Below are 27673 nucleotides of genomic sequence, written 5' to 3' on the forward strand. Positions count from 1 at the left end.
AAGTTTTATGGATGTCATGACCTCAATACATTTTCCTCTATTAAACTGACATCATATTTGAAATTAATCTGTGATTTTTTTACTTGCATTAGAAAGTTTATACAGCAAAATTAATGTAAATTTTTAAAACACTCACAAAATTACTATATTACCATTATAGATAAAAATTTTATCTCTCTATATATTTCTTATGTATAAGTGCACTTTATTTTTATAAATCTGCAGCTACATATCATGAGACATTTTGTATTTTGATGTTTTTACTTAATATTGCCATTATATTTAACATCACATTATATTTGACATCATTTATAATTATTTGGTTTAACATAATGATATTGTATGGAACTTAATAAGTGCAAAAATGAGATAAATATCAAGGCAAAATGGCAACATGTTATTGCATTGCAAAGTCAAGTTTAAGTTATTTGTAAAAACAGTAGTTTTATACTCATAACCTGCTTCTCTTAATACAACTACTATGTAGCCACAGTGAAATTGTCAAAACTGGGAAATTCACATTTGTACAATACTATTAACTAAACTGAAGATTTATTCAAATTGGAATACCTTTTATCTCATTTATTTATTACTATTGGTGTTTTCATTTATTATTATTTCATAGTTTAAAGATAATATGATAGAGACCTTAGAAAACAACATAATGAAAAATAACTTATCCCTAATGTCTTTATTCTGTAAATTTTACTATTTTTATATATTTTTTATTTAAAGTAAAATTGGATTTTTTTCTGAATTGATTACTATTGTAAAAATTATCTTACATTAATATACTTGCTTATCTTTAAGCATAAACTAATAGAATAACAGGGTGCTAGGTAAAATATTCTTATGTATCAGGCATTTTCCAGGTATTTTGCATATTGATCTAATTAAAATGTCAGAACTGTAGTGCTTAGCTTATTATTATAATTCTTTTTTTATTTCAGAATATTATCAAGGTACAAACATTTTGGTTACATATAATGCCTTTGGCTTGCCTAATACAATTCTTATTATACATTCAAGGTTAATAACAAGTAATAGAGCTAGAATTATAGCTCTATCTCTCTAACTTAAAAATATCCTCCATTTTCTGCTGCACTATATTTTTCTCATTTGAATGAAAAAACTTTCCATCCTAAAGGTGTATTTTACTAGATGAATGCTCATAGTTTAAGGCTGAGTAGAAGCATTAAAGTACTGGAGATCATATGAATAAAAATGAATTTATTTATTACTACGTTATTAGAATATAACTTTAAAGAAGCCACATAGGTAGTTTTAACATCAGTTTTATTTATCTGTAAGATATGAGTAATATTAATTTCAAAACTTACTTTAGGACTAAGTAATATAAAATATCTAAAATTTTCTAGTACAAATAATAGTAAAATTTCTCATACTTCACTGTTACATGTACTGAAGTAGAAGACATTTCTTTTTTTGTAACTCTTCTCCAAAGAAATAAGGATATCTACATCTACATATAACTTTATGAATCTAAAACAGTAAAGTGTGTATTGAAATAACTGTAAACTCTCGTTTTTCTCCTCTCCTGTAGAATTGCAGAGTAGCTCTTGTGGAAATCCAGGAGTTCCACCCAAAGGTGTATTATATGGTACAAGATTCGACGTTGGGGACAAGATTCGCTACAGCTGTGTTACTGGATATATCCTTGATGGCCACCCTCAACTCACCTGCATAGCCAATTCAGTTAATACAGCCTCGTGGGATTTTCCTGTTCCCATTTGTAGAGGTAAAAAATAATAATTATATATATATATATATATATATATATAATTAACTGATCGAATATTTGTTTGACACAATGAAAATATTTAAAAAATAAGTGTTCTAATTAGCCAATACATTTGAAAAATATGTTTGGTGCTTGCTTCTACAGACTCTCAAGTATGTGTGCGTCTGTGTATGTGTGTATCATATACTATATGACAAGTATATATAGACATATATCTCATATACTATGTGACAAGTATAGAAAAATATTAAATGCTTCTTAAGACAAGAATAATTGTGAAATGAAACAGTGATTTACATCTCTAGATTTACATACATATTTATGCATACATAGTGCATTTATGTGTGTTCATATTTATACTAGAAAAATATCTGGAATTAATGATATTTAGAAATTTAATTAGGTTGTTGAAGTCATTATTTTGCTTTTATTGAGAGATGTTGGCAGGATAATTAATTTTTTAAAGATTTGTGATAGATGAAGATTTATAAAATTAATGCTATATTGTTTATTATTAATACTGTAAAGGCTATTTGTATTATAGGGAAAATAAATAATATAATAATGTGGAAAAAGTTGAAAGAACAGAGGCTAGAAAATAGAACATATTCAACATTGGCTAAATACCTAGATGGATCTTTGCCCATAGAAATTACGAAGACCACCACCTATTATTTCAATTCTTAACACTACCTGGAAATTAGTCTCTGTTGTGGGGACACTTCTTCCCCATCTCTGTTCAAATGATAACCTTTGGATTCAGAAAGACCCTATTCTAAATACTGATTCTTTCACTTACTAACTAGAGCATTTGAGCAAAAATTGAATTTAGAAACTATTTCTTTAGCTATAGCAGGATGGAGTGATAGGCAGAAATACCAAAATCACAACACTGCTAGAGTTAGAGAAACAGTATACATAAAGATATCAGGTACAAACCAAGTAATTACTTATGTTAGCTCTATCATCCCACTTTCCCTTAGTATCTGTTACTATCTCCTCCCTAAAGAAAGGATATACAGTCAACAGAGACTAATTTGAAATGGATCCTATCAAGTACCCTTCTATCCAAATCTAATCCTAAAACCATCACTTCTATTGCTTTGTTGCTATTGCCCTTTTTATTTCAGGGTTAAATTCTGTTGCCAGAATATATGCCCTACATCCCTACTCCTCATTCCCAGGTCTCTGCAGAACTATTTCCTTTGATTTCCACTCTAACTTCTATCATATTTTTATCCATCAAAAAAGTGACACCCACTGTTTTTGGACATGCTGCCTGGTTAACTTCTGTCTGCCAAGCTCATCTTTTTTTTCCCCTGAGCAATAATTAACACTAAGGAATAAATTTACTCATTCAAATGTATTTATTAAGGGCTTACTCTGTACAAAGCATTTTTTCATGTGCTGAGGATTAAAAGATTGATTAAGACACAATTTTTGCCTTTGAGAACCTGTGGTCTAGTGGGGCAGATCATAATGTAATCAAGTAATTATTAATACAGGAATAGAAAGATAAGTCTTGCATGTTCTCACTCATATGTGGGATCTAAATATTAAAAATAATGTGTGATAATTGCTTTAATAGCAGACGCGGTAGAGTATGCTAAGGATCTTGATAAGAAAGGTATTAATATCTCCCATTGAGTGGAAGGAAGTTCAGCTAGGGACAATGCTTTAAGAAAAGATTTCACAGAGGATTGCTAAAAATACAAATTATATAGAGCAAGAACATTTTGAATGAGGCAATAATTCATGTAGAAAGTACAAATTTTCCTTTCCTGCCTCAAAAGTAGTTCTCATGTGTTACTAATATTCACTGACTATGGGTAGAGTCTAAGTCATACTTCATAGAGCATATGATCTAATTTTCTAAGGTGCAATTTATTTCCCACTAACCAATTTTTCATTAAAACTTAAAGAATAGAGGACTAGTGTATTTTCTATGTGTGTGGTTATCATTCATTTCAAAAGAAAAGATAGGAGACTGCTCAGCCCATGCCTTCCCTCTTCCGCTTTTTACCACTCGATGGCATACTGATTCTTTAATTTATAACTTTGCAGGGGGCTGATAACTCTGTAATGATTTGCTTATTGCTTCCCCCAAGTAGAGTCTCTCCTTGATAAAACCTTTGCTTTTAGAGAGTTCTTTTGATGCTTCCTGACAATGATAGTTTAATTAAAAAAAAAAAAAAAAAGAATGCCACATCAACCTAGAGGATATGGTATATGAGTTTTGAGTTTTTGTGTTTGTTCACAGGAGGGATGAATTTTATCAACACCATCTGCTAGTATTTGTAAAAAAGTAACTAGCTTCTGGGCTCAGCAATATCTTATAGAAAGTAAAGCCTAATTCCTGTGCTCCAATTCTGGAATAAAAATACCTGGAGTATATGTCTTACCTGCACCCTCTCCTTCGATAGACATTTTCATGACATTTATTCCTACTGAGCTTTGATGTACCCTCAGAGTCCTTCTGAACCCAGTGCTCACAACACTCCCTACTAATTAAGAGCTGTTGGCAGACAAGGTGAAATGGTTATGCTATTCCTAGATTTAACATTCAAAATTTCATAATTATTATTGTATATTCAGAATGGCATTTTGATATATGTCCTCATGGCAAACTAATAAAAGTGTATGTAAAAGAGACATATACATTTATAGTGTTATACATGAACCTAATTAACCTGAATGCACACACAAAAAAACAATTAAACAATTTGATAGAAGAGTTAATATATTAAGATTTAAGGAGTGAATCAATAATAGAAAATATAAGGTTGTATTAGGGATGTATACATTTTAGTTTAACTAGAGAAAACTTTAAAAGGGTGTATATATTTTCTTGATGATTTGAGTATAGTTATAGATAAAGGAAAGATCTTAGAATTCATAGGAGAGTTCAGGGAAAGCACAGACCAATGAAGGGATGTGATGCTGTAAAATGTTGATGGAGTTTACTTTGATTTGACAGGTGCGATCTTTTGGCAGAAGGCTTGGATATCAGTGATGTAGATGTCATACAGTAAATTGGTGCTGTGTGACCTAAACCAAGTATTTGACAGCAAAAGGGCTAATGAGAGAGCTGTTGCCTTTCCCAATGCAAAACAAATCTTCCAAGTTTTATTCTTGAAAATAAGACTGCCTCCTACTACAATGTGGTAGAGAAAACGACTGATGATAAAAGAATAGCAGCTTGTTTTGTCACCACATAATATTATTCTCATTCTAGAAACTTTGATCAACAATTTTCTGGATCAATGTGTAATGCTGAAACATGGAATTGAGTCGAGCAATAAAAGACAATAGTTGGTAAAAGTAAAATAAGAGGGAAGATTTAACCAAATATTTTTTATAGTTTTTTATGCTAAAAGCCCTCAAAGATGTAGTGACTCAGCTAATGGAAATATGTTTATTTTTAGCTACATTTTTGTAGCTATAATCTGTAATTCTTTTTTAAACATTTGAAAAAGATAAAAAAGAAAACCTTGTAAACTGCTTTCTCCTTTTTCTTAAACCCACTCCCAAAGAACAGAATGTGTTATTGTAACTCCTTGAATCCGAGAGAGAACAATGAGGTGGTAAGCTGTTTTATGCCAAAGAACAAAGCACTCAAATGCACTGTGGATTATCAAAATGTCATGAACTATGCATTAAGAATTCTTTTTGAGAATTGAGGCATTGACAGTTTGATTTAGTTGACTTTTAAACATGTTGTTTTAAAGATTATCTCAGAAAATGTTTTAGCACAGACTTCAAGTTTCACCACCACACTTGCCATTATTATCTGAGCAACATTACTTAGGCACATTTTGCTTTTAATTAGCCCTATCATTTGATGTAGAGATCTAGTCTCTTAATGTGAACAGTTACCTTTGATACTAATGTGCATGCCTCTTACAGAACAAGCAAGTTAAGCATGAATCATTTGGTAAAGGGGTTACTTTATCACCGCAAAGCCCGCCAACAAAATCCCAGTGATGTCAGGCCACAAGGAAAAAATTACAAATGTCACAGGTCACTTGCTTCTTCTTCATTACTCCCTTGAAAATGCAGCTTATCCAATCAGCAATCAGACCAACACTCAATCACTCTCTCATGTACCCTAATCTTGTTTAGAAAAGTACATTTGTGTTACAAAATGATGAAAATATCCTGATTAGATTGTTTTAGTAGTATCCAGCTGATGTCACAAACAGTACATGATTTTCTTTTAAAGGCACGGGATCTATGAGTCATTTTATTTTCTTCCACATATTACCCGAGCATGTTGTTTCTTATGTTAAACACTGAGTATTTTTTTATTTATCTCAGAATATTGTGAAGGTTAAGGAGATTAGATTAAGTTAGATTATATTTTTTAAATATGTATATAATGCTTAGCACACAGTAGATGCTCAAAACTTGCTAATTGGTTTTAAATATGTAAAAGTAAATGTTTTTTAAAAATCATGTAGAAGAAATAGTGATCACATTTTGTTATATGTGTGTTTAGCATGTTCAAAATAACTATTAACAGTTAAACATGTGCCTGGGCTCTGATGTAATGGAGAATATATATATTTTTAAACAAGATAGTAAAGAACTCTGGGAAAAGTGGACTCTGGACTAATAAATCCCTTGGTTTGCTTCACATCTCTGTCACTGAACATATATAGAAACTAAATCTAGATATTTAATTTTTCAGATCCCAGTTTTCTCATCTGTATAAATGGGGTAGTCCTACTTACTTTATAGTATTGAGTATTATATTTCTTAATGTATGTAAAATACTTAATCTATAGTATTCAACAAATGGTAATTAATACTTTATTTCTATCATGGTCATGACCAAAACAGGATAAACATGCTAAGATTTATCTGTAAAGGTGTATTTCTGAATATTATAATAGCATAGAAACATGAGGTATTTGAAAACTGACAGCCTCAGAAAATGAATATATGTAGGCTCTGGGACTACACAGGCAAGAGAATTAATTTTTCTCATGGTTTTAAGAATTAACGGGAACTTTAAGCCCCACATTACCCTAATAAATTAACCTGGATTCAGCAAGTAATATACATCCTTGGTGAAAATATGTTTCCTAAGGGTAACAGCATTTCTGAGTAATCCTTTTCTGGAGGTTTTCATGTTTGAAGTATATTCAATAATTAAGCATAGATATTAAGAACTTACTATACACAAGCCACACTTCTCAGTATAATGATGGATGAAATAGCTCTAGACCTCATGAAACTCATAGTCTATCTATTGAATATGGGATATTTGTATTTGAAAGATGATCTAATTGGTGATCATCTGGGTTGTTGCTCAGATGTGTGTTCCCTAATTTCATGCAAATAAATAGAGTGGTACTCTTGTCTAAGCAACATCTGCTGGCCTTCCACATCTTTCTTTCATGTTCAGGGAAGAAAATCAAGCCCTCCTGTTCTTACTGTGTAATCATCCTGTGCTTTGCCTTTGTAGCAGTCAGCCATGTCTTTAACATTCAACTTACACATTATTTTCCCCATTTTGCATTTCTGAGTTGTGTCTTCTTCCTTTCAGAAAGTTATTTACTTTTTCCATCATGTATATAACAGCTCAAACATTTTTTCTGGTTTACTCCATTGTTCAAATTTTGTATTCCTTCATTCGTCATTCTAATATTCAACTAATCCATTTTCTTTGAAAATAGACAGTCTGTATATTTTTCAGTATTGTATAAGAATGTATTGTATATTTGGAGGTTTTTTAATTAATAGAATGATTTTCACATTTTGTCTTTCTGCACAATTCCTAGAAAAATGATGACAACACATTTATTTAAAATTAAAGACAAAAGTCAGTCTCTTTTTGAGACAACTAAGTCTTAATTGCTTATGCCAATTCTGCATAACATTGAACCATGTAATTTTATGAAGGTTTTTGTTTGTTGGGAATTTTTTGTTTATTTTACAAATAAGAATTTAATAGTAAATTTTGTAAATGCAAAATCCATTGTCTAAAAAAAGTTTATAGTTTTGAAGAAGCTATAACAAATATTTTAGTAATGTTTTTCCCAAAATTAAAATAGAATTTTGTAAACGTTAAGCAATATTCATTTCTAACACAAAGCTACATATCTCAACATGCAAAAAGAAAGAAAAATGATATTGTCTTGATGTCCACAAAGCATGCATACGATTATATAGGCCCATGATTTAAAGAAAAAATTGATGGCGTATGGTTAGCCAAAAATATATTGACAGCATCAGAATCCCCTGTGGTGAAATAGACTGTTCAATGCATGATAGGAACCTTGAAAAGCAATCATCTAACTTCCTGCTAGGATATAAACTCAGTGAACCACAGCAATGACCATCTGGTATTCTGTTGCTTTTTGTAAAGTCACCATCTAAAGTGAAGCAAAATAATTTAGGATAAATGAATAGAAGAAGGATAATAGCAGCCACTGAAAACATTAATACCATGTGACCCATATTTTAGTGTACTAACTTCATGTAAAAAGTTCTTTGTGTTTTGTGCTAAGAAATAACAGTAATAAAAATTTTTAGAGGAGTCATTTGGGAAGGACATTGTACATTTTTGTCTTGGTCTCTTTCTTTCCTGTGCAGTTTTATTGATACCACTAATTTAGGAAGTTATATAAAGGAGGTACATGGTTGAGCCATTTGATAATGAAAGCTCATTCTTCAGTTAATAATAAAGAACAAAATCAAAATCTTAAAACTTGGGGGCCTTCAAAAACTCTACTTTTTTGTATATTGATCAATGTGCTCAAAATATATAACTTTTCTAGAGTCACTTTTCTTAGTCTTTTCCCCATTTTATATCTGATTCAAAAGAACATAAATAATTATTTTACTATATAATTATTAGATATGCAAAACTGGCTCTGAAGACTTTAAATCTTGAAGAATTCTTGGATAAAAAGTATTTTTCTATAGTTTTTGTTCTTGTTTTTATACACTAATTCCTTATATTTTTAATCCAGGTAATTTTCTATTTCTTTACTGCTCCCTATATTTGTTAAAGTTACCATAGTATTCAAATCCAAAATATTAAGGCCACTTATTATATATTAATATTTCATTTATAGCTAAATTTAAGAGAACCATTGATGCAGCATAAAAACATGATTCGCATAGCTAAATAGCAAATTAAGTGTACATAAGGAGAACTAAATTAAAAGAAAACAACAAGAGAGTTAGATGAAACCAAGAGCAAGGTTATTATATAAAAATTAAATCTGGATTCTTATACCTTTGTTAGAATCAGCATTAAATTTGGCTTTTGTTCATCTGAAAATCTAAACAAATCTAGAAAACGTGAATAGTTCACAGCCTCACAAAGGAAAAGAAAAAGGTTTTTCTGTGATGAAAAACCAAAATTACTGAACAGAATAAGAAATTTATTTTGTGATACATCATAAAGAAGGCACAGTATAATTTAATGGTCTACATCCTCTGAAATATCAATAATATAAACTAACAGTTTGAGCTTCCCAGGACTGCATCACATCTTTTTACTGATACGTAAACAAGGTTTTGATAATGAAGAGAAGATCGAGGACTACGATCATAGAATCAGTATAATCAAATCAGATGTTGCCTAATGTCACTGGCCATGTACAATACAACTTTAGATTTAGTTCTGACACAATTTTTGAATATTTTCACTTAAAAGTGTCAAAACTGAGGCTAGTAACTGAGGCTAGTAGAGGTTTAAAAACCTGTCAAAGTTCACACTGGAATAGGAATCAAAATCCAGTAAACCAGAACCATTTTCTGTAACACCTTTCTAAAATTCTAGAACATTTGTGACTTTCCAATGATGATAATTTTTCCTGTGCAAAGTACTCTGAATTCCATTAAGCAAGACTATACCAATCCTTGCTAATAGGGAGTCAGTCCACCATCACTGACATAGACAAATCAGGATTCTTCCCCTGGAACACTGAAGATGCTGAGAGAATAGACTAAAATTCCCATTAGCAAGGAAAAATTTGAGTGGCTATTATATTGACCTTACTAGTGGGTAAAAATTTAGGAACATGCTGCAGTTGGCCCTGAAACATTGTAGCCAAAAGGAATCTTTAATTTCTTCCAGGACCATCTTTCCTTCTCCATACATTTTAGCATTCTCAGTGAATGTTCTGTTTTGATTCAATATCCACCACCTGAACACAGCACATATTTCAGATCATATGATCCTGGATTATATTTCAGACGACTTCTTTAAAGTTAAAAGATAGGATTTCTATGTAATGTTCAGCAACCAAAAGATATTATTTGGCACATGGGAGTAGATTATTCAATAAGGACAAATTTAATTTATGATTCTCTTTCTTAGCAATGCCTTTTCCAAAGAGAAAGGATTCAGTTGTTTGGGATTAATTTGTCTCTATGCATCTTTCTAAAAAATTAACTAAATTTAACTTTAGATTAACACAGTAAATAGTATGAGTTATACTTTACTTTTATTTATATTCTGTGGACCCACAAGGTCCTGGGAAAATCAGTTTGTTTCAAATAATGATATTTATCTACCAATATAAAATCTTAGAATTCTTCGTTTTAACTATTCTTAAGCATATAAGCCATGTATGAAGATGAGTTAAAAATTAACATAAAAAATGAAGAAAGAAAAAGTAGAAAATAAAACATCTAAACAATGCTTAAAATAATAGTACATATCTGAACAACGTGACTAATTAGCTATTAATGTGTATTGAATTCAATATTTGAAAAGTAATGCTATCATCTCTGCTCTTCCAGCCATGGAAATCACCAAATGCATATTAATAAGCCTTGCATTTCAGTTTTTCTGAATTATTATAGAAGAAAAATTTAATAAAATTATTTCTCATGTTATTATAATATAAATTAGGAATTTCCAAATTATTTCTGTGAAAACATGTTACAAAATTATATATATACACATATATAATTTATAATTGGAATTATTTGACTCTATAACTTTAAAGAACACTTATTTCTATCAATTTTTAGTTTTAGAAAAAGTAAGATTTAACTCTCACCTACAGTCATTTACAAAAATGTAAATTTCCATCATTTATCCACTCCCTCACATGGATTTTTTAGTCTTGATTTTCTTAAGCACCAAAGTTTTGATTAGCTTATAGGAGATAGAGGTTCATGCTTTTAGATAGATGATAGATAGATAGATAGATAGATAGATAGATAGATAGATAGATAAATAGATAGATAGATACATAGATTCTGACTTAGTTGCTATTAGGAGTAGTGAGTAGATGCCACTTCCATTATTTTTTCATCATTTGAACAACAATGCAATCAATTTATATACCACAAAATTAATCAAGTGACCTTTAAGTATATTTTCTATTATATTGTTAGAACAAATTCTTATTGAGGAGTGATTTAATCATTTAATGAGAACTTTAGTCTGTTTCATTGATTTTTCTTATTAAATTTAGGTTAACTCCTTCTACTTTCATGGATAATTCAGCTCAAGAGAGATATTATGATGGATTTCTATGAAGATGGTTAAGATAAATTGACTTCAGTTAAAGAAAAAAGTAAAGCCTGAAAATACTTATTAAGAAATCTTAAAAGTCTTTTCTTTTTACTTAATATACAAAAATTGTATGACTTATCATTTGAAATATGTGAAGTCACATTATGACAACAATATTATAATCTGAATAGCTTCATAAAATTAAGGTTTATTTCTTGTTTAGTCTATTTATCTAACACCGTCAGGCAGATGAGCTCTGCTTACCATAGTCACGAGAGAACTCAGGGTTATAGAGGCCCCATCTCAGGACATTTTCCCTTAAATTCTATGGCAGAAAAAAATTGCAAATGGGAATCAGGCATTCCTTTTTAAAATTTTGTCAGGAAGTGCTACAGGATATGTCCATTTATATTTTGTTGGCCAAAACAAATCACATAAACTACAATTACTTCAAAAAGAGTAAAGAAGTACAGCCTAACACAAGTCCAGAAGAACCAGAATATTCATAAACATTCGTAATTCTTATCACAGGACTTTAAGGAACAGATGTGATGTCTAGAACTCCTAATAGGGATGTTCTCTTTCCTTAGCCAAAAAGAACCTTCAGTATCAGCTCACAGACTAAGAGCTCTCAAAGACACTTGAGTAATGTGGGGAAAACTCTTTAGAAAATTTTCTTTGCTTTAAAACATCAATTGATGCCATCTCTTCATTTTTCTTCATCATTTTCCCTGATAAATGTTGTGAAAGAAAGGTTATTACCCCAAGATAGGAAATAATTCCACATCTTTTTATCATGTGTCCACCTAAAATTTTATACATCTATATCTATACATACACACACATAAATACATGTAAACCAAAATGTATTCTGATCGTATATCTTTTCATAATATAGTAGTTATATGCTGTTTCCAAAGTGGATGGTTGTAAAGACCCTTAAACTTAGGCTTGCATTTATACTCAGAGATAGGCTATTTGACTTTTGAAAGGATAAGGGAAAATATCACTACCTGTTTCAATTTGTTCCAAGAATGAAATTGGATGACTTGCATTTGGAAACAATGAGCTTTGACAGAGTCAATTCAACTGATGGTATTCAAATTGATTTTATTATATTCCCTCTATCACTCGATAAAAGTAAAATTCAAAAGCCAGAAATAATCTATGGAGGCTCTTGCCTTATTATACATGTGGTTCATAAATGTACAAACATTTCTACCTCTTTTTCCTACCTCTATGCTCATTATGGGAACAGTGATGTCAGCCTCTCTTCCTGCTGACATCTGCTGACTGCTTGTTTTGTTTTCTTTCTTTTTCTTTTCTTTTTTCTCTGTAAGTGTTGCCATCCTATTAGTTTAGAAAAAGCTAACTTATTCAATCACAACTGTCAACACATCTTGTAGTGATAGCAATAGATTTTTTTCTGTTCTGGATGTTGGTAAGCAAATACTTTCCAAGTGAAATCCCACCCTCCTTTTCCTACCTACTTATGTTTGGAAATGACTTCAAAATTCTTCTTGATGAAAGGTGATTTATAAATACATTCTAAAGAATGGGATTTTCCCAGGAACCTCACCAGAGGCAGAAATGTTATGATTTACAATTCAGAAAAATGCTTTATTTAGCATTGTAACTTTTCAGAGAATAGCATAAATTTGATGTCTTTGCTTTTCTCTATAAGGTAGCCATTTTTACAGCTGTCACAAAATTAGATTTACATTCAGCATAGCAAAGTTATGTGTTCAGAGAGATCTCTGCTTATAATACGTATCTCATCCTCTGAAAATTTAACTACCCCTGTATTTTGAGCATCTATTTCTGAAATGCTGAATGCAAACATAGAAATCATATAAAATACACCCTTTTTTCTTCAACTTCATCAATGCCCCATGGATTTAGTGTGAATTATTAAGAAAATACATCTAATACTATCATAATATATAATACTATCATAACTTTGGCATAATTAAACTGTATCAGATAAAAATTGTACCATATTGTAGCATACAGAAATTTCTCAGATTTTCATTTATGTTCGAATAAATCAAATCCCCCCCCCAAAAAAAAAATAGGACACTCTCAAAAACTATGAAGGTTTTGAGTTTCTGCTCTGCTTGAAAGATTAGAGGTAAGCCTGCTACAGAGTTATAAAAGGTAGCAAAAGACTCCTGGGTCAGAAACAAAGAACTTTATTAATCAAAGGACAGCACCAGCTTGAGCTTCATAGTCAAATCAGTTTTCGTTGTGTGAGTTTCCTTTTGAGTATCAGAAGGCAATGTGAGGTTACCATGTGTGGATTATGTAGTGAGCTTGTGTCACAACTAAGGAATCTGAGCTTAGCAAACCCCAACTTTCTGTGTTTAATTTTTTGAAGAATTGCAATAGCATTTTCCATTGTAGCTGCACCATTTTACATTCCTACCAACAGTGAGAAAAGATTCTAATTTCTCCACATTTTCACTGACACTTGTAATTTTCTGTTTTTGTCTTTATTTTTAATAGTAAGCTAATAGGTTTGAGGTGATCCTTTAACCCTACTGAAAACAATACAAATAGACCATTATTCTCTCTCTAACATCCTTCAGAATGTGGTAACCTGTTTTTAGAGTTAGATATTGTCAAAGTATAGTAATAAAAAGAGAAAGACTAGACAAGGGTTTCTGACAATGCTAGACACTGGGGATACAGCTATAATAAAGCAAACAACAACAAACATAGCTACTGTATCATCACAAACAGAACAATCTAGCAAAGAAGACAGATATTTGCAAATAATCAAACATATAATTACAAATTATTATGGGTGATATAAAGGAAAATGTCTATTAAAAACATAAATTACCATTAAAACATATCTGCTGTTTGGCAGGGAAATTTAAAGTTATTCTATATGATCCTGGCTTATATAGAGATACTTCAATTGTATGCAATTTGACTTATAACATATTTCTATTTGGCACACTGGAAACCTGAATAGAGAGATAATCAATCTGCTTCAATTTCCTATGAAGTTAATAAAGTAATTTTCCTTTCCTAGCAATTTTTGTGTATCCTTCCTCATCTAAGCCCCATTTATGCTGCCAAGCTCAAAATGCTTGTTGTTGGCTTGCTGCCAGGTGCAAAATACTTAATGACAGGAAACAAACAAACAAAAAACATATCAAGTAAATGAGTGACCACCCATAACCCTGATTTTCTAACTCTTGATTCCAGGGGGAAAAAAAGAATATTTCAGAGCTCATTACAGAAAACCATAGCAGCTGGGAGGCTTCATCTACCCACCTTCCAATGGTCTTTATATTGCCTACATATCTTCTGTCAGTTGGAGAACAGAGAAGCCTAAACCTTGACATTAATTACTCAGTATGTAGTCACATACTGAATATATCTTTACTAAACTTCCTACCATATGTCTTAGGACCAACTTATTGTCATAACCAACATATCACTTATGCACTTTCCAACCTAATTAAGCTGATTTATTTCTGAAATTATTTCTTAGGATTGCCCAGTTAAAATTAATTTCAAAAGTCACAGTATAAAGATTTTTTGTCTAATTATACTTTAACCTCAATTCCTATTTTTTCCCCTCTGGTTTTTTCCTTAAATACACAACCCAGTGTTCTTGCCCAAAATATGATATGTTAACGTCTGCAGATGCTTTGTACTTCCCACACTCAAATAATAGTCTATCTTACTTGATTTTATGTCATTTGTAGTTTGCTTCATAAAACTGTTATGAGTATGTTCAATAATCATCCTTATTTACAATTGAGAAACTGGAGAATGGTTCCTAACAGAATTGTTGATTTGGGCAACTTTTACAGGATACCCAAATTTCAACGTTTTCTGGCTGCTTTATCACTAAAAAGAAAAGCTCTTTCCCTACTGCAATTATAACTCTCACTCTTTACTTGTCACTTTGCCAGTAATATTTTCTTCTTGTTTTAATTATAGACTTGCTAAGTCTCAGACAAAATTTTAGTAGGTAATTTATCATATTTCATTTTCTATTATTATCTTCACTGCCAGTCCCCAAAGTAACTTGTTTATACAAAGAAAACTAAAAACACTTTATGTTAACTCTAACTTTCTGAGGAAAATGCCCTGATCATTAGGGCACAAGATAGACATTTTTATTTCTCAAGTTCACATGTGAAGTGGTTGGGAGATTAACCAGGTGTGACAGAAGTGGGAATAGAAAGGAAGAATGTGAAAAATATTTCACATTTCAAAATTCCTCCATCAAATAAGAAAAACATGCAGTATACAAAATATTTCCACATGCCTTATCTCTTTTCATCCTTTACCAAAGCTCAGAAGTAGGTATTGTACTCAGTAATCCCTTCCTTTATCCACTCCCTGTATTATTAATCTCTTCATTTTGCAGCAACTGCACGATATGTTTACTTCTGTTATTCACTGTATCCATTCTTCCACTATCCTATATAAAAGTATTTATTTACATAGGCAGCTCCATTGTCAGATTTTGAGATCCCTGAGATTGTATTTTGTGTGCTCCAGATTTATCCCATAGTAGCCATTCAATAAGTATTTACTGAATTAAAATGAATTTCAAAGACCAAGAACATTGCTTTCAAAGGACACACATTAGGCAACAGTGCTGCACTATGGACTCAGGTCTTTTGAGTATAAATCTATAAATCTCAGTCTTCTAATTCTAATTTTGATGCTCTCTGTTTTGCTTTAATAAATTCCAATGACCAAAACTTTGATGATGTTCTTAAGCAAAGTTTCACATTGAGCACACTCAGATATCCTGTCAATAATCACTCACCATTAAACATTTTTGGCATGTGATTATTTAGTTCTATAGGTAATTGTCCTCTTAAAAGCATAAATCACTTCAATAAAACGTGTTCTGCACAAATTGTTTTACTTCAAAATATTAAGGAGGTACAAATGTTTTTGTTACATAGTTACCTTTTATAATGCTTAAGTTGGGACTTTTAGTGTGCTAATCATCCAAATAGTGTTCATTGTACACAATAGGTAGGTTTTTACCCCTAGTCTCCTCCCCCCATTCTTTTTCCAATGACTTTGCCATCTCTTAACGTGAAAACACAGACCCCCCCCAAAAAAAAGTGAAACAGAGAAATTTCCAGCAAAGCATACACTTTATATTTGTGCACCAAACTTAACTTTTATTGGAATGTAGGTTATCTAATATTGAAATTGATATGTCCTTTAGAATATAATCAGATTGATGATTTACTCATGCAGTGGATATGTACTGTTACCTCTCATAGCATCACAAAGTTAACCACAACCTTGTAAATCATATAATTCAGTATTTATGAACTTAATTGTGAAGAAAAAAATGATATATATTTCCCATCATGGACTCCAAATAAGAAAGTAAAGGAGAGCTCAATCTGAGTAAAAACCACTGTAGAGCAGCACCAACATGTAACTAACCTCTATTTCACCTCCACTACTTTTGAACACTTCAGTGACTTTGTATTCACAATCAGTGGCAGCTCTTTCCCTTTTTAGATAATTCTAAATAGAAGCCCTTTCTTATGTTGAACAGAAATTCTTATAAATACCATCTAGTGATTCAGATTTTTCCATTTGTTGCCAAACAAAATGTCAATTTTTAATGTGACAGATGCTTTTCAAATATTAGAAAACATTTATCATGGTTGCACTGCCCCATTACCACATCTTTCCTCATCCAGAGCCATCATTGCTTGTTCACTGTTATAATAATTTTGAATTTTGGCATATTCTTCTATATCTATTGAATTCTCACTTAATAGATGAGATTCAACCAAAGGAAGTGTCTCAAGCTGAAAAGGCAACAAGAGAAGTTGCGACAAATTTTCTGGCCAGAAGAAAACATATGTTAAGAAATGCTATGTAGAGAAAACAAATGCACAATTAAACTAGAAGGGACTTTAAAGACCAGCTATTCCCATCCACTAATTTTATATTGCCATCGTTAATACTATTTAGAGCTTAAGTACAAACGATTGAGTTAATCATGTTTCTTATCCTTGGAACACTGTCATAAGAATTCTTTGCAAGACTGTAAGACCTGTTCTTTGTAAGATGCAAATATTGTATAAATATATGTATATTGAATTGACTTTAATCTGCATTCCATACACTCATGCATATCCCCATATAAGGAAACCCTCAAAAGTGTTTGTCACATATCCTTGACTTTTATGTATCCTTATAAAATATGGAGTTGTTATTTTATGTTTATATGCTTTTTAAATTTACATAGTTGCATTATGCTAGAGATCTCTTGATATTTCTTACCTTTCACTCAGTTATGTGATTTTAAGCTTTGCCCTAATCTCTCAACCTTGGTTGCACAATCTTGGACGAAACATCCAGTATTCCCGACTCTTCACAGATGCATTGGATCAGAATCTCTGAGTATTAGCCTAGAAAATCAATTTAGAAAAAAAAAAAGCTGTTAGTGTCTAGTTTCACATAGAGTGGTACCACTACTGGACACCTATATTGCCTCATACTCTCTCTACTCCCAGAAATAGCATTTTATTAATATAATTTTAAGACCATCCATGTAAAAGTTACTCTGGGTATATACTCAGGAATGTACCTGCTGGGTCATAGTCACGAATGTATTTTTTATTTGACTAATTATTTCTTAGCTGTACTGAATGGCCACATCTAGTTATGTTCCCATCAGTAGTGCATTGAAGTTCCTGTTTTATTGTGGGGCGCGGTGGCAACGCCATTCCAAGATGGCGCCCGCTTCTTGGTCAAACCCTGTTGTTAGTCTGACAAACAATTGCTCAGCGCATGTGCAGAGTTTGTCTCCTCCCTTCCAAGTGCCTTATCCAATCAGACAATGCCCAGTGTACTTACTGCCTTTATAAGCAGCCGCTGAGAACGCCTCGGCGTCTTCCGTATCATGTAAGCCTAAAGGGAACCCCATTAAAGCACGGTCAGAAGAACTCCGGTTGCCGCGTCTTCCTTGCTGGCGAGTCGGGCGCGACATTTTATCTTGCCCAAACTTGGCGTAATCAAAATTTATATTTCCCAGAGAAGTTAAGCATTTTCCAAAGATTGTACTATAAGATAATGGCAGAAATGAAATTCAATTTTAAATATTCTTGATTTTAAAGTATAGATCATCTTATTATATCAAAGTATCTATAAAAGAACATAGTTTCTTTGTTTGATCCTATTGTCAATCTTTTGTCAAAATATGTCAATTAAAAATGACTAAATTCCTCTCCTGATGAGAAACTTCTGCTAAAATTATTATACTTTAAAATCAAGCAAGTTTGTTATCTCTTCAAATGTGCATTTGTTGCTATTTTATATTGTGTAATTACTATTGTTTCATAAGATGCTGTACACATTGTGTGTGTATTTCCTGTGTTTTGGCTTAAAATATAATGATTGATCCAAAGAGTTTCCACTGACTTCTCAAAAGGACCTTACCACAATTTTCTCAATGTTTTAAATTAAGAAAATATTGATGAAGAAAGACCTGTGAGGGTAAATATTAAATAGAAAGTTAAGAAAATAAATAATGATAATATAAAGATGTGAAACAATGAATTGCACGTGCCCAAAATAGAGAAACAAATGTGGTATTTGTTAGTGATGCACAGAGCAATGTGACAGTTTTGAGCCTCATAACATAAGACATTCTCCACCTGAAACTATTATTCATTCCCCAAAGTTAAAACTAGCTTACTTTACTATGATTCCTAACATTTCATCCTAAATAACTACTTATTTATTAATTGTTGGGAAAATTATTTGGTTATTTAAAAGAGATCTTTTTAAAAAAATGTAGGTGTTACATACCGTCAAATTATGTTTTTATGAAATCCTATATTTTCCCACACTTTTTCGTTTTAATTTTGCTACACATAGTGCTTATTTCAGGGTTTATGCTTGTTCAGGAAGCTAAGGTTAGAGTCATAAATATAGATATAAAAGTAGAAGAGAGATGTAAGTTCTCAATTGTTTCTAACACTATTTTATTTCTTTACTTGTTATGGCATGATCTGTTCTTTCCTAACATATAATCACTAGAATTAATAGATATAATATTAATTAATAAATTATATATTTAATAAATTATGTACTTACTAATAAAGTGTAAAAAGTGCAAGGTTTATCCTTTCCCATATTATTTTTCTATTGCTGAATAACAAAATACTGCAAACTTAGCACTTAAAACAAACAAAAATTATATCATAGTTTATGGATGTGAGGAATCTGGGCATGGGTTATCTGTATACTCTGCTCAGGGTCTCACTGGGCTGAATTAAGTGTCGTCCAGGGTAGCAATTTCATCCTTCAAGATCACTGATTGTCAGAATTGAGTTCCCTATTGCTTAGGGTGGAGGTGCTCTGATCCTAGTCCACCATTTTTGTCACATGACATTCTCCAACCATGGCAGTTTGCTTCTTCAACAGAAGACCATCTGCTTCTGCAACTTGTCACTTCTTAGAACTCACCTGATTAGATCAAGCCCACAAAGGAGAATCTCTTTTTTTATTAACTCATAGTCAACTGACTAGGCATCATAATTACATCTGCAAAACCTTTTTGCCATATAAAACAAAATAATCAGAAGAGTGATATCACATCATATTGACAGGTTCTGCCCACAATCAAGGAGAGGGAACTATACAGGAATTATACATCCATGTAGAATATTCTAAAAGAGCAGGAAGCTTTTCTATCTTGTTGGCTATTATAGTCATGGTGCCTATCATGGTGCCATCGCTAAATATTTGTTGAATGAATGAGTGAATGAATGAACCTCTCAGACCTAGGTAATTTTGTTAATAATTCTATTAAATATTTGTTGCTCAAAAACATCTTTTTCACATAATGATTTACAGAGTATATAATCAGATTGACCCATTTGTTAGGAAGGCAGCAATATTCTACTAATGAGTTCTGACCCAATCCTAACTTTTTGGCTATAATTCTGTATTGATGGCATGCAATTGCTATTGGAACTTGATTCAGCTCACAGATGGCTCCACAGCTGTTACACCTTGGAGATTCTAGGAGCCTTTGAGGGAGAGCATATGTGACAGCTCAAGCTATTTCCACAGGAGTTTCCTCCCTCATAAATAGTTAAGTTAGATTTTAGGGAAATACACCATTTTCATTCTCTAGCTAAAAGTATAGTTTGAGATTACATCATGTACAGTTACAAGACTTGGGACTGGTTGACATTACAAAATCAGACTTTGGAAAATATTTAAATCAGTTTTCTGAAAAAAACTATTTTGAAGCTATGGAAATGTGAAGGATCACATACATGTCAAAGAAACCAAAATAATGCACTCTGTTTTTAAATGAAAGGCTAGTGCTCGATGAATACTATCTTGAGCAGTGATTTTGGATTTTTCTACAAGCAGTATGATTTTAGAAGTAGGAAAAAATTGATTGCATAGCACATCTATATTAGTAGGTAAAAATGAACTTCAAGGGAAGGCAATGAATCTGAAAGGTGGGGATACAGAGCCCAGACCACATGTCCTGTGTTAGGAACCTGGATGTGGTAATAGTGAAGGAGCAAAGTACGGTCAGAGGCTAGAAAATTGTGGTTAGCATTTTCCATGTCCTAGATATTGGGATAATATGAATGAAAATATAAAATATCCTTTTTAAGAGTTTAAATTTAGTGTAAAATTTTGGATTTTTATCTCTTCTCATAAGTTTCTTCATTAAGTCAAACTCTGAAATATTAACCTGCTCCTCAGAGATTTTTATCTTGATTCCATAAAATATACATTTTCAGGATTTTGCACCATGCATTGTCAGCATGATCTACTTATTTTATACACACACACTCTGATCATATCTACAGAAATCTTTAGAAAACTATGATTAAATACTAATGCATCACAGGAAAGCTTAGTGTTCAACTTGGTTTTAATTATTTTTTTTTTAAATAGGCTACTATTTGGATAATTTTTATCAAGTTAAGATCTATTACTTTAACATGCATGAAGAAACCAATAGAACTCCTTTGGCTTACTTTACAAATTGTTTAAAGATATGCCTCTGTCAACACCTTCAAATGGGGAAATGCTGAGTTGGCAATATCAGGGCAGACTCAGTGCTTTCTGTATTCTTTCATTGCTCATTCATTTAAGCTAGCACTTTTTTTTTATTAGGTCCTGAAAATACACTTGTGAGCACAACATGCACATTTTGTGCCTTCATGGAGCTTACTGACCTGTAAAATTTGAAGCAGATAAATGTATAAATAAAATAATGCCACAGAAAATATAATTACAATTGTCAGAAGGGGCGAAAAGAAGCAATACATTGTTCTATGAGAGCATATAACTGATCCACAGGGTTAGGGATGGCAACCAAAGGGAAAGACGTTTGGGCTAAAACATCAAAAGTAAATAGACAAAACCAACACAACAAATGGCTGTGAGATTGGGAAGGAGGGTGATGAAGAGAATCTTTTAAGCAGACAGAACAATAATGTGGTTAAAAGTAAGATAAAGAAAATTATTTTATACTTTTGAGCAACTAAAAATATCTGGTGCATTTGGAATAATAAGTGAGAGGATGTGGAATGGAAGATATGGATGTAAAACTGTTCAGAAATGAGATTATACTTCAAGGCATTGTAAGTCATTTTAAAGATTTTTAACTGTATCCTAAAAGCAATGGGAAACAACTAAATAGCTTGGGAGAGAAGGAATGTGGTATATCAGAATCATATCTACATTTTCTAAGAAGATTTTATGGTCTAGAATACAGGGAACTAAGGGCTGAGAAGAGGTGATTGTAATGGTCTAGGCAAGAAATACTAGTGGCTTACACAGGGTGGTTGGAGGCAGAGGTAGTGATGTGTTGGGTTTGAGGTATGTTTGGGAAGGGAATTAATAGAAATTAGAGATTTCTTATCCCCCATGGGTGTTGTGCATGAGTAATAAGCAGTTATGAAGGAAGAAAACACAGGTAAAGGACAAATGGACCATTCATTGAGTGATGGAAGAGAAGCAGATTAGAACCAGGAAATATTAGTTTTATACATTTAAATCTTGAGATACTTTTGAGACATCCACATGACAAAGTATAAAAACAAACAACAAAGAGAGTAAGTTATATTGATCTGGAGCTTAAAACAAAACAGAAAATTGTGAGCTGGAGTTATTTAATATAATGAAAATAAAAAGATGGCGTTTTGAGAGGAAAGATATGGCAATTGTTGACTGTTAAGTTTTAATTTTATAATTAAATAAAAGGATGAGACCATGGAGAATTATATACATTATATAGTTTTTGAGGGCACAGTCTATGTCTTAGTTTTCTTTATCACAATCATCCCTTATAGAGTTCAATAAATGATTATGATCTAAACTGAAAAAATAGCTAATAATCATGAAAAGCTTCTCTTCAAATAATCTCCCTTTCATTTCTATGTAAGGAAAAGTACTAGCATATGCAAACTCCAGATTATTTATCTTATTAATAAGTGGTTTCAATCATGCTAAAGAATTCACGGTTAAAGATAGGCTTCTAACACCATAAAATATACGTGTTTCTTGTTGTATTTCTGTTCTATGACATAATTAAACACTCCAGGAGTACACAGTGCAAGTGCTCAATTGTGCATATCGTCTTTTAAGTACATTAAGCCCAATTTAGTTATTAATTAAATTCATAGCTATTCTGACCCTGGCTGGTTTTATTATTGTTTTTATCATCAGGCAGGGAACACTTTTTATTGCTTATAATTCAGGCTTTCTCAAGACTCACAGACTACATTTTAATAATCTTTTGCATCTTTCTAACTAATGATTTATAATTCTAAGATTTTCATATTATCAAAAAACAATAAATGTTTTCATGTATATATTCAGTATAAATAAATAATAGCAGTCAGCTTACTGTCATAATTTCTTTATTGTCCAGATCTTCTTTTCTAACTATATTTATTATTTACCCACCCTAATTTGTTCATTCAGACTTAAATACCTTCCCTACAAGGGTTTCTATCTTTTCTTTTGCTAATCCGTAAGTGAATAAAAGGTATCTCATTTTAGGAATTATTCAAATTAGGTCCCTAATCCAAACATAAATTTTTTCATTGTTTATGTACTTCAGTTAGGCTTTGAAAAGTACATTCTCTGATATATTGAGCAAGAAAGTAAATCAAATGACTTATTGATCAATTAGAGTATGTGTATGGTTATGTCTCGGATACTGTTTTTACTTCTGCAGGGTTAATAAGATGCAAGAATCTCAGGGCACAATTCATATTTCATGTAAACATGGTCTCCTATTACTGTGTTACTTCATACCCCCCACGCAGCATATAGTTGTATTGAGACTGAAAAATACTGTGTATGCTCATTTTTATATTTCTGAATGCTAGACTAAAAAATATAATCAGCTTTCACTGTTTTGCTTTTGGGCCCTTCATTTTCTATGCACTAATATATTTTTTATTTATGTTAATAGATATTTAATTTTACTTTAAATAAACAAAAGTCTAAATACTTTAATATATTTACAATTTATATTATTTTCCAGATTTTTTACTGAGGAATAAAAGCATCTTGTCTCCTGATAGAATATTTGACCATGGTGTTATGATATTAAGCACCTAATTTGTGCCCAACACATTCTTATTGAAAGAATAAATAAATTATTGTAATGGAAAAACACCATGTTATAAATGTAGTATATGTGGATTCTATCCCACTAACTATGCCTGTAGGACCAAAAGCAATCACTTAATATTTTAGGGGCTCAAGTTTTACCATCAGTAAAATTAATATGTTCATTTATTCTTTAAAACATTTTGGTTGAGTACCTATTCTAGGTCACATACTACTCTAGAAAATGGTGATCTAAAGTTAACAAAACAAACAAAGTAACTGCTTTCCTGGAACTTATGTTATAGTTCGAGGAAATATCGGAAATTAATAAACAAGTCAATATACAATAGTTTGGACTTTGCTTATTCATTTCTGCTAGGAGCAGAAAGGCTCCTGCTTTCATATTTACCATAAGTACAACTATGTACCATAATAATAGGCATTGGATAAAAGACCTGAAGGTCATGTATTGTACTGAGAATTGGGAGAAAATAGTAATCACAGAATTGGATATTAAAGGTAATTACTATAAATTTTTAGCTATAGAGTGCAGGCATTAGTTGGATTTTTATTGTTGTTGTTGTTATTGTAGTTTTGCTGTGCCCATTGATATTTCTGGGTAGTCAATTCACTCAAGCTCCAAGTCTGTCTTACATAAGGGAAAGTATATATAAAGTATTTCTAGATATCTCATAATCATATCATCTTTCAGATTCCAAAGTCCATAGCCAAGCTGACTTCTTCTTTTGTCTACCTTTTAGTTTATTTGTTTTTATGCCCAGTGTTATTTGCTGTACTTAGTGTGAAGCAATAGGTAAAACTATGTCTACTTTATCTTCCCTTTAAAGTATGTCATTAATCATTGGATGTGCTTTAAATGAACATTATCAAAATTTTATCACTCAACATGTAAAAATTGAATACCATGTGCCATGTATTGTACCGAGAATTGGGAGAAAACAGTAATCACAGAATTGGATATTAAAAGTAATTACTATAAAATGTGCACATATTTATTCCTTGCTAGTAATTTTGCTGGCATTTTAACTTTTAGTACCTGCCAAATAACTCAGTGTGTTCTAGTAATATCTAAAGTTCCATCTTAACCCTGAAGATGCCTCATTCCATGTCTTAACAATGAAGGTGATTTGAAATAAATGCTCTAAATAAAAGGCTCCTGCTTTCATATTTACCATAAGTACAACTATGCGCCATAATAATAGGCATTGGGTAAAAGACCTGAAGGAATATTGCAAATTCATAAGTTATTGTGTTATTGTGGTGGGATCTGGGACATAGGGGAAAGAAGACAGATTTCAATACGAGAGACAGCTGTATTTTAATTTCAGCTGCATCACTGTGGAAATTATTTAGTTTCTCTAAATCTCATTTATCTGTCAAAATTATACTCAGAACTAAATGTAGTTATGTGTGTGTGTATAAAAAAGAGAAAATAAGATTTCTCAAAAATCCTAGGTTATTTCCCTTTTCTTTATTTAATTACATTTCAAATGTAAATAAAATTAGTTGGATAGATTATAAAGGACTGAACATTATATGATAATTAAATTTCCCTTAGTAGTATGTGAGCTCTCCCTCTATGTCTGACATCAGTAGAGTAAAAGTTTCAATAGACAAAACTGTGGCACATAATAGTAGTTATCAGAAATGTAGGAAGTCATATATATTAGGGATTGAAATAAAGCACTAAATATTTAACAGTAAGTGATTGATTTCTAATATGGTCTAATTGCTTTTGGAAATCTGGGACAAAGCCATTAAGATGGTCAATAAAAGAGACATAAATTAGACTACTGTGCTTATGTTCTACCTTCTTTTCCCATATAAATTCTACTAAGGTTTTTGTCATATATGCCAATATGAGTGACTGACAATATAAATAATAATGGCTCTAAAAAAATTCACTAAGAGTCATAAGCTCAACAATGGTACAGAGTTGCATTACTTACAAAATGACAAATTTCACATCTTTTAAAGAAAGTTGAATTTTTTTATTTCAGATAAAAATGTGAAGACAAAAATTCAATTTTAGTTATGCTATGTTAATTTTTATCATAAATAAAAAATAGAAAAAAGCTTAAAATTTGAATTTCTGGTTTTAAAAATCTGCTTGGTCTTCACAATGTAACATTGATTTATTTCATGCATATGGATATTTAATTCATTAATTTAATGCTTTTTGTGATGTATGGGCTTATAAATTTTATTCTCATGTATAATTTTTAGACATCAATCATGTTTTATATTCCTTGCAATTAATTTGAGCTTTTGTTAATTGTGTTTACCCATTGACATTTTTACTTCTTCCTTGTTAAAGGTGTTTGGTTAAACTGTTTATAATACTTTGCATTCTTATCATTGTGAGCAAGGAAAGACAGTTATTTTCATATAAATGGTCTAAAAGCAATAAATCTATTGCTACAAGTAGGTTAGTATTTTCAGTTTGTATGAATATTATTAATAAAGATCATATCAATAATTAAAAGTTCATTATTTTTCTGCTTGTAACAATTTCCCATACCAAATATTATTTAGTTCTTTATACCAGGATTTGATCAGATTTTTATTCTTCACATATAATGCTAAAATGTTAATCGTTCTAAAAAGACTAAATTTATAAGTATTTATAAGCTAAGGAAAATTGCTTTTTATTTTGATTTTGTGCCCTTTTCTTGGTAGTTGTAAAAAGTTAAATATTTTACTTAGAGCTAGTAACACTGACCCTCAAATAGCCTACAAAACACTAGAAAACTATGTAAAATGTGTCCACAATGATAGATAACATACTTCAAAACAGTCTACAGTTACCACAGGCTGAGGGGAATATTTAGGATGAAAAAGAACTCTAAATTGAGTGGCCTTTGGATATTTTGCAGATGTGATTTTAGATAGAATTAAATGATAAATACCATTTTGATAAGGGAAAAGTACATTTGGGGTTACCTTAGGAAACAAATAGAAGAGGATGACATTTGATAGGACAGAAAATGGCAGTGTATTTTCAAATATTTCAATTAAATTTGTTATGCAGGAAAATATTCTTATCAAAGAGTACAAAAATTAAAAAAGTTAAGATCTAGTTTGGGACTCAGTTGTGCTATTCTGTAGAGTTTAGGCTTAATTCTTACAAGATATTGTGACATGAATAGAATGTGAGGGGTTCGTTACTGTCATAGTTTAAATGTTTTTGTCACCTCCAAAATTTATGTTGAACAGTATTGGGAGGTGTGGCATTTGGGAGGTGATTGCCCTCGTGAACGTAATTAGGTGCCCTTATAAAAGGACATTATGAAGGGAACTGGTGCAGCTTGCCCTTCTGCCTTCTGCCACATAAGGACACAGTATTCCTCTTTCCTGGAGGATGCAGTAATAAGGTGCCATCTTGGAAGCAGAGACTAGACCTTCAACAGAGAGCCAGCTCTAAAATTGTGGAAAATAAATTTCTACCTTTATAAATTATCTAGTTTCAGATAGTTTGTTATAGCAGTACAAATGAACTGACACAAGTAAATTGGGAAGAAAGTATAAGACAAATTAAAATGCTTATTGATTCTGAATTAAGAAACTCCTTTAAACACACACACACACATAAATGCAATAGCACTGTCTTTATAAAGTGGTAAAAGATTTTAAATAATTATTGCATGTTAAGTCATCTTAGTACACCAGTTATTAACTCATTCTATCTCTAAACCATGCTAAATAAAACTTCCCATCCTTTAATTTTTTATTAAGTCCTTAATCCTAGATCATAACTTTGTATTCTGGCAATACTACAATTTTTTATT

General features: G+C 31.4%; 1 protein-coding gene across 5 annotated transcripts in view; it reads left to right on the plus strand.

Moving 5' to 3' along the window:
* The window catches only part of CSMD3 (CUB and Sushi multiple domains 3), a 1101621-nt gene that overhangs the window by 245568 nt on the left and 828380 nt on the right, over nucleotides 1–27673 (plus strand). For all 5 annotated transcript variants that reach the window (XM_076005068.1, XM_012781857.3, XM_076005066.1 and 2 more), the window contains exon 4: nucleotides 1565–1759. In XM_076005068.1, coding sequence (XP_075861183.1) covers nucleotides 1565–1759 — 195 coding nt within the window. The remainder of the gene's footprint in view (nucleotides 1–1564; nucleotides 1760–27673) is intronic.

The sequence above is a fragment of the Microcebus murinus genome, chromosome 7 (assembly GCF_040939455.1).
Source record: "Microcebus murinus isolate Inina chromosome 7, M.murinus_Inina_mat1.0, whole genome shotgun sequence".
Classification (NCBI taxonomy): domain Eukaryota; kingdom Metazoa; phylum Chordata; class Mammalia; order Primates; family Cheirogaleidae; genus Microcebus; species Microcebus murinus.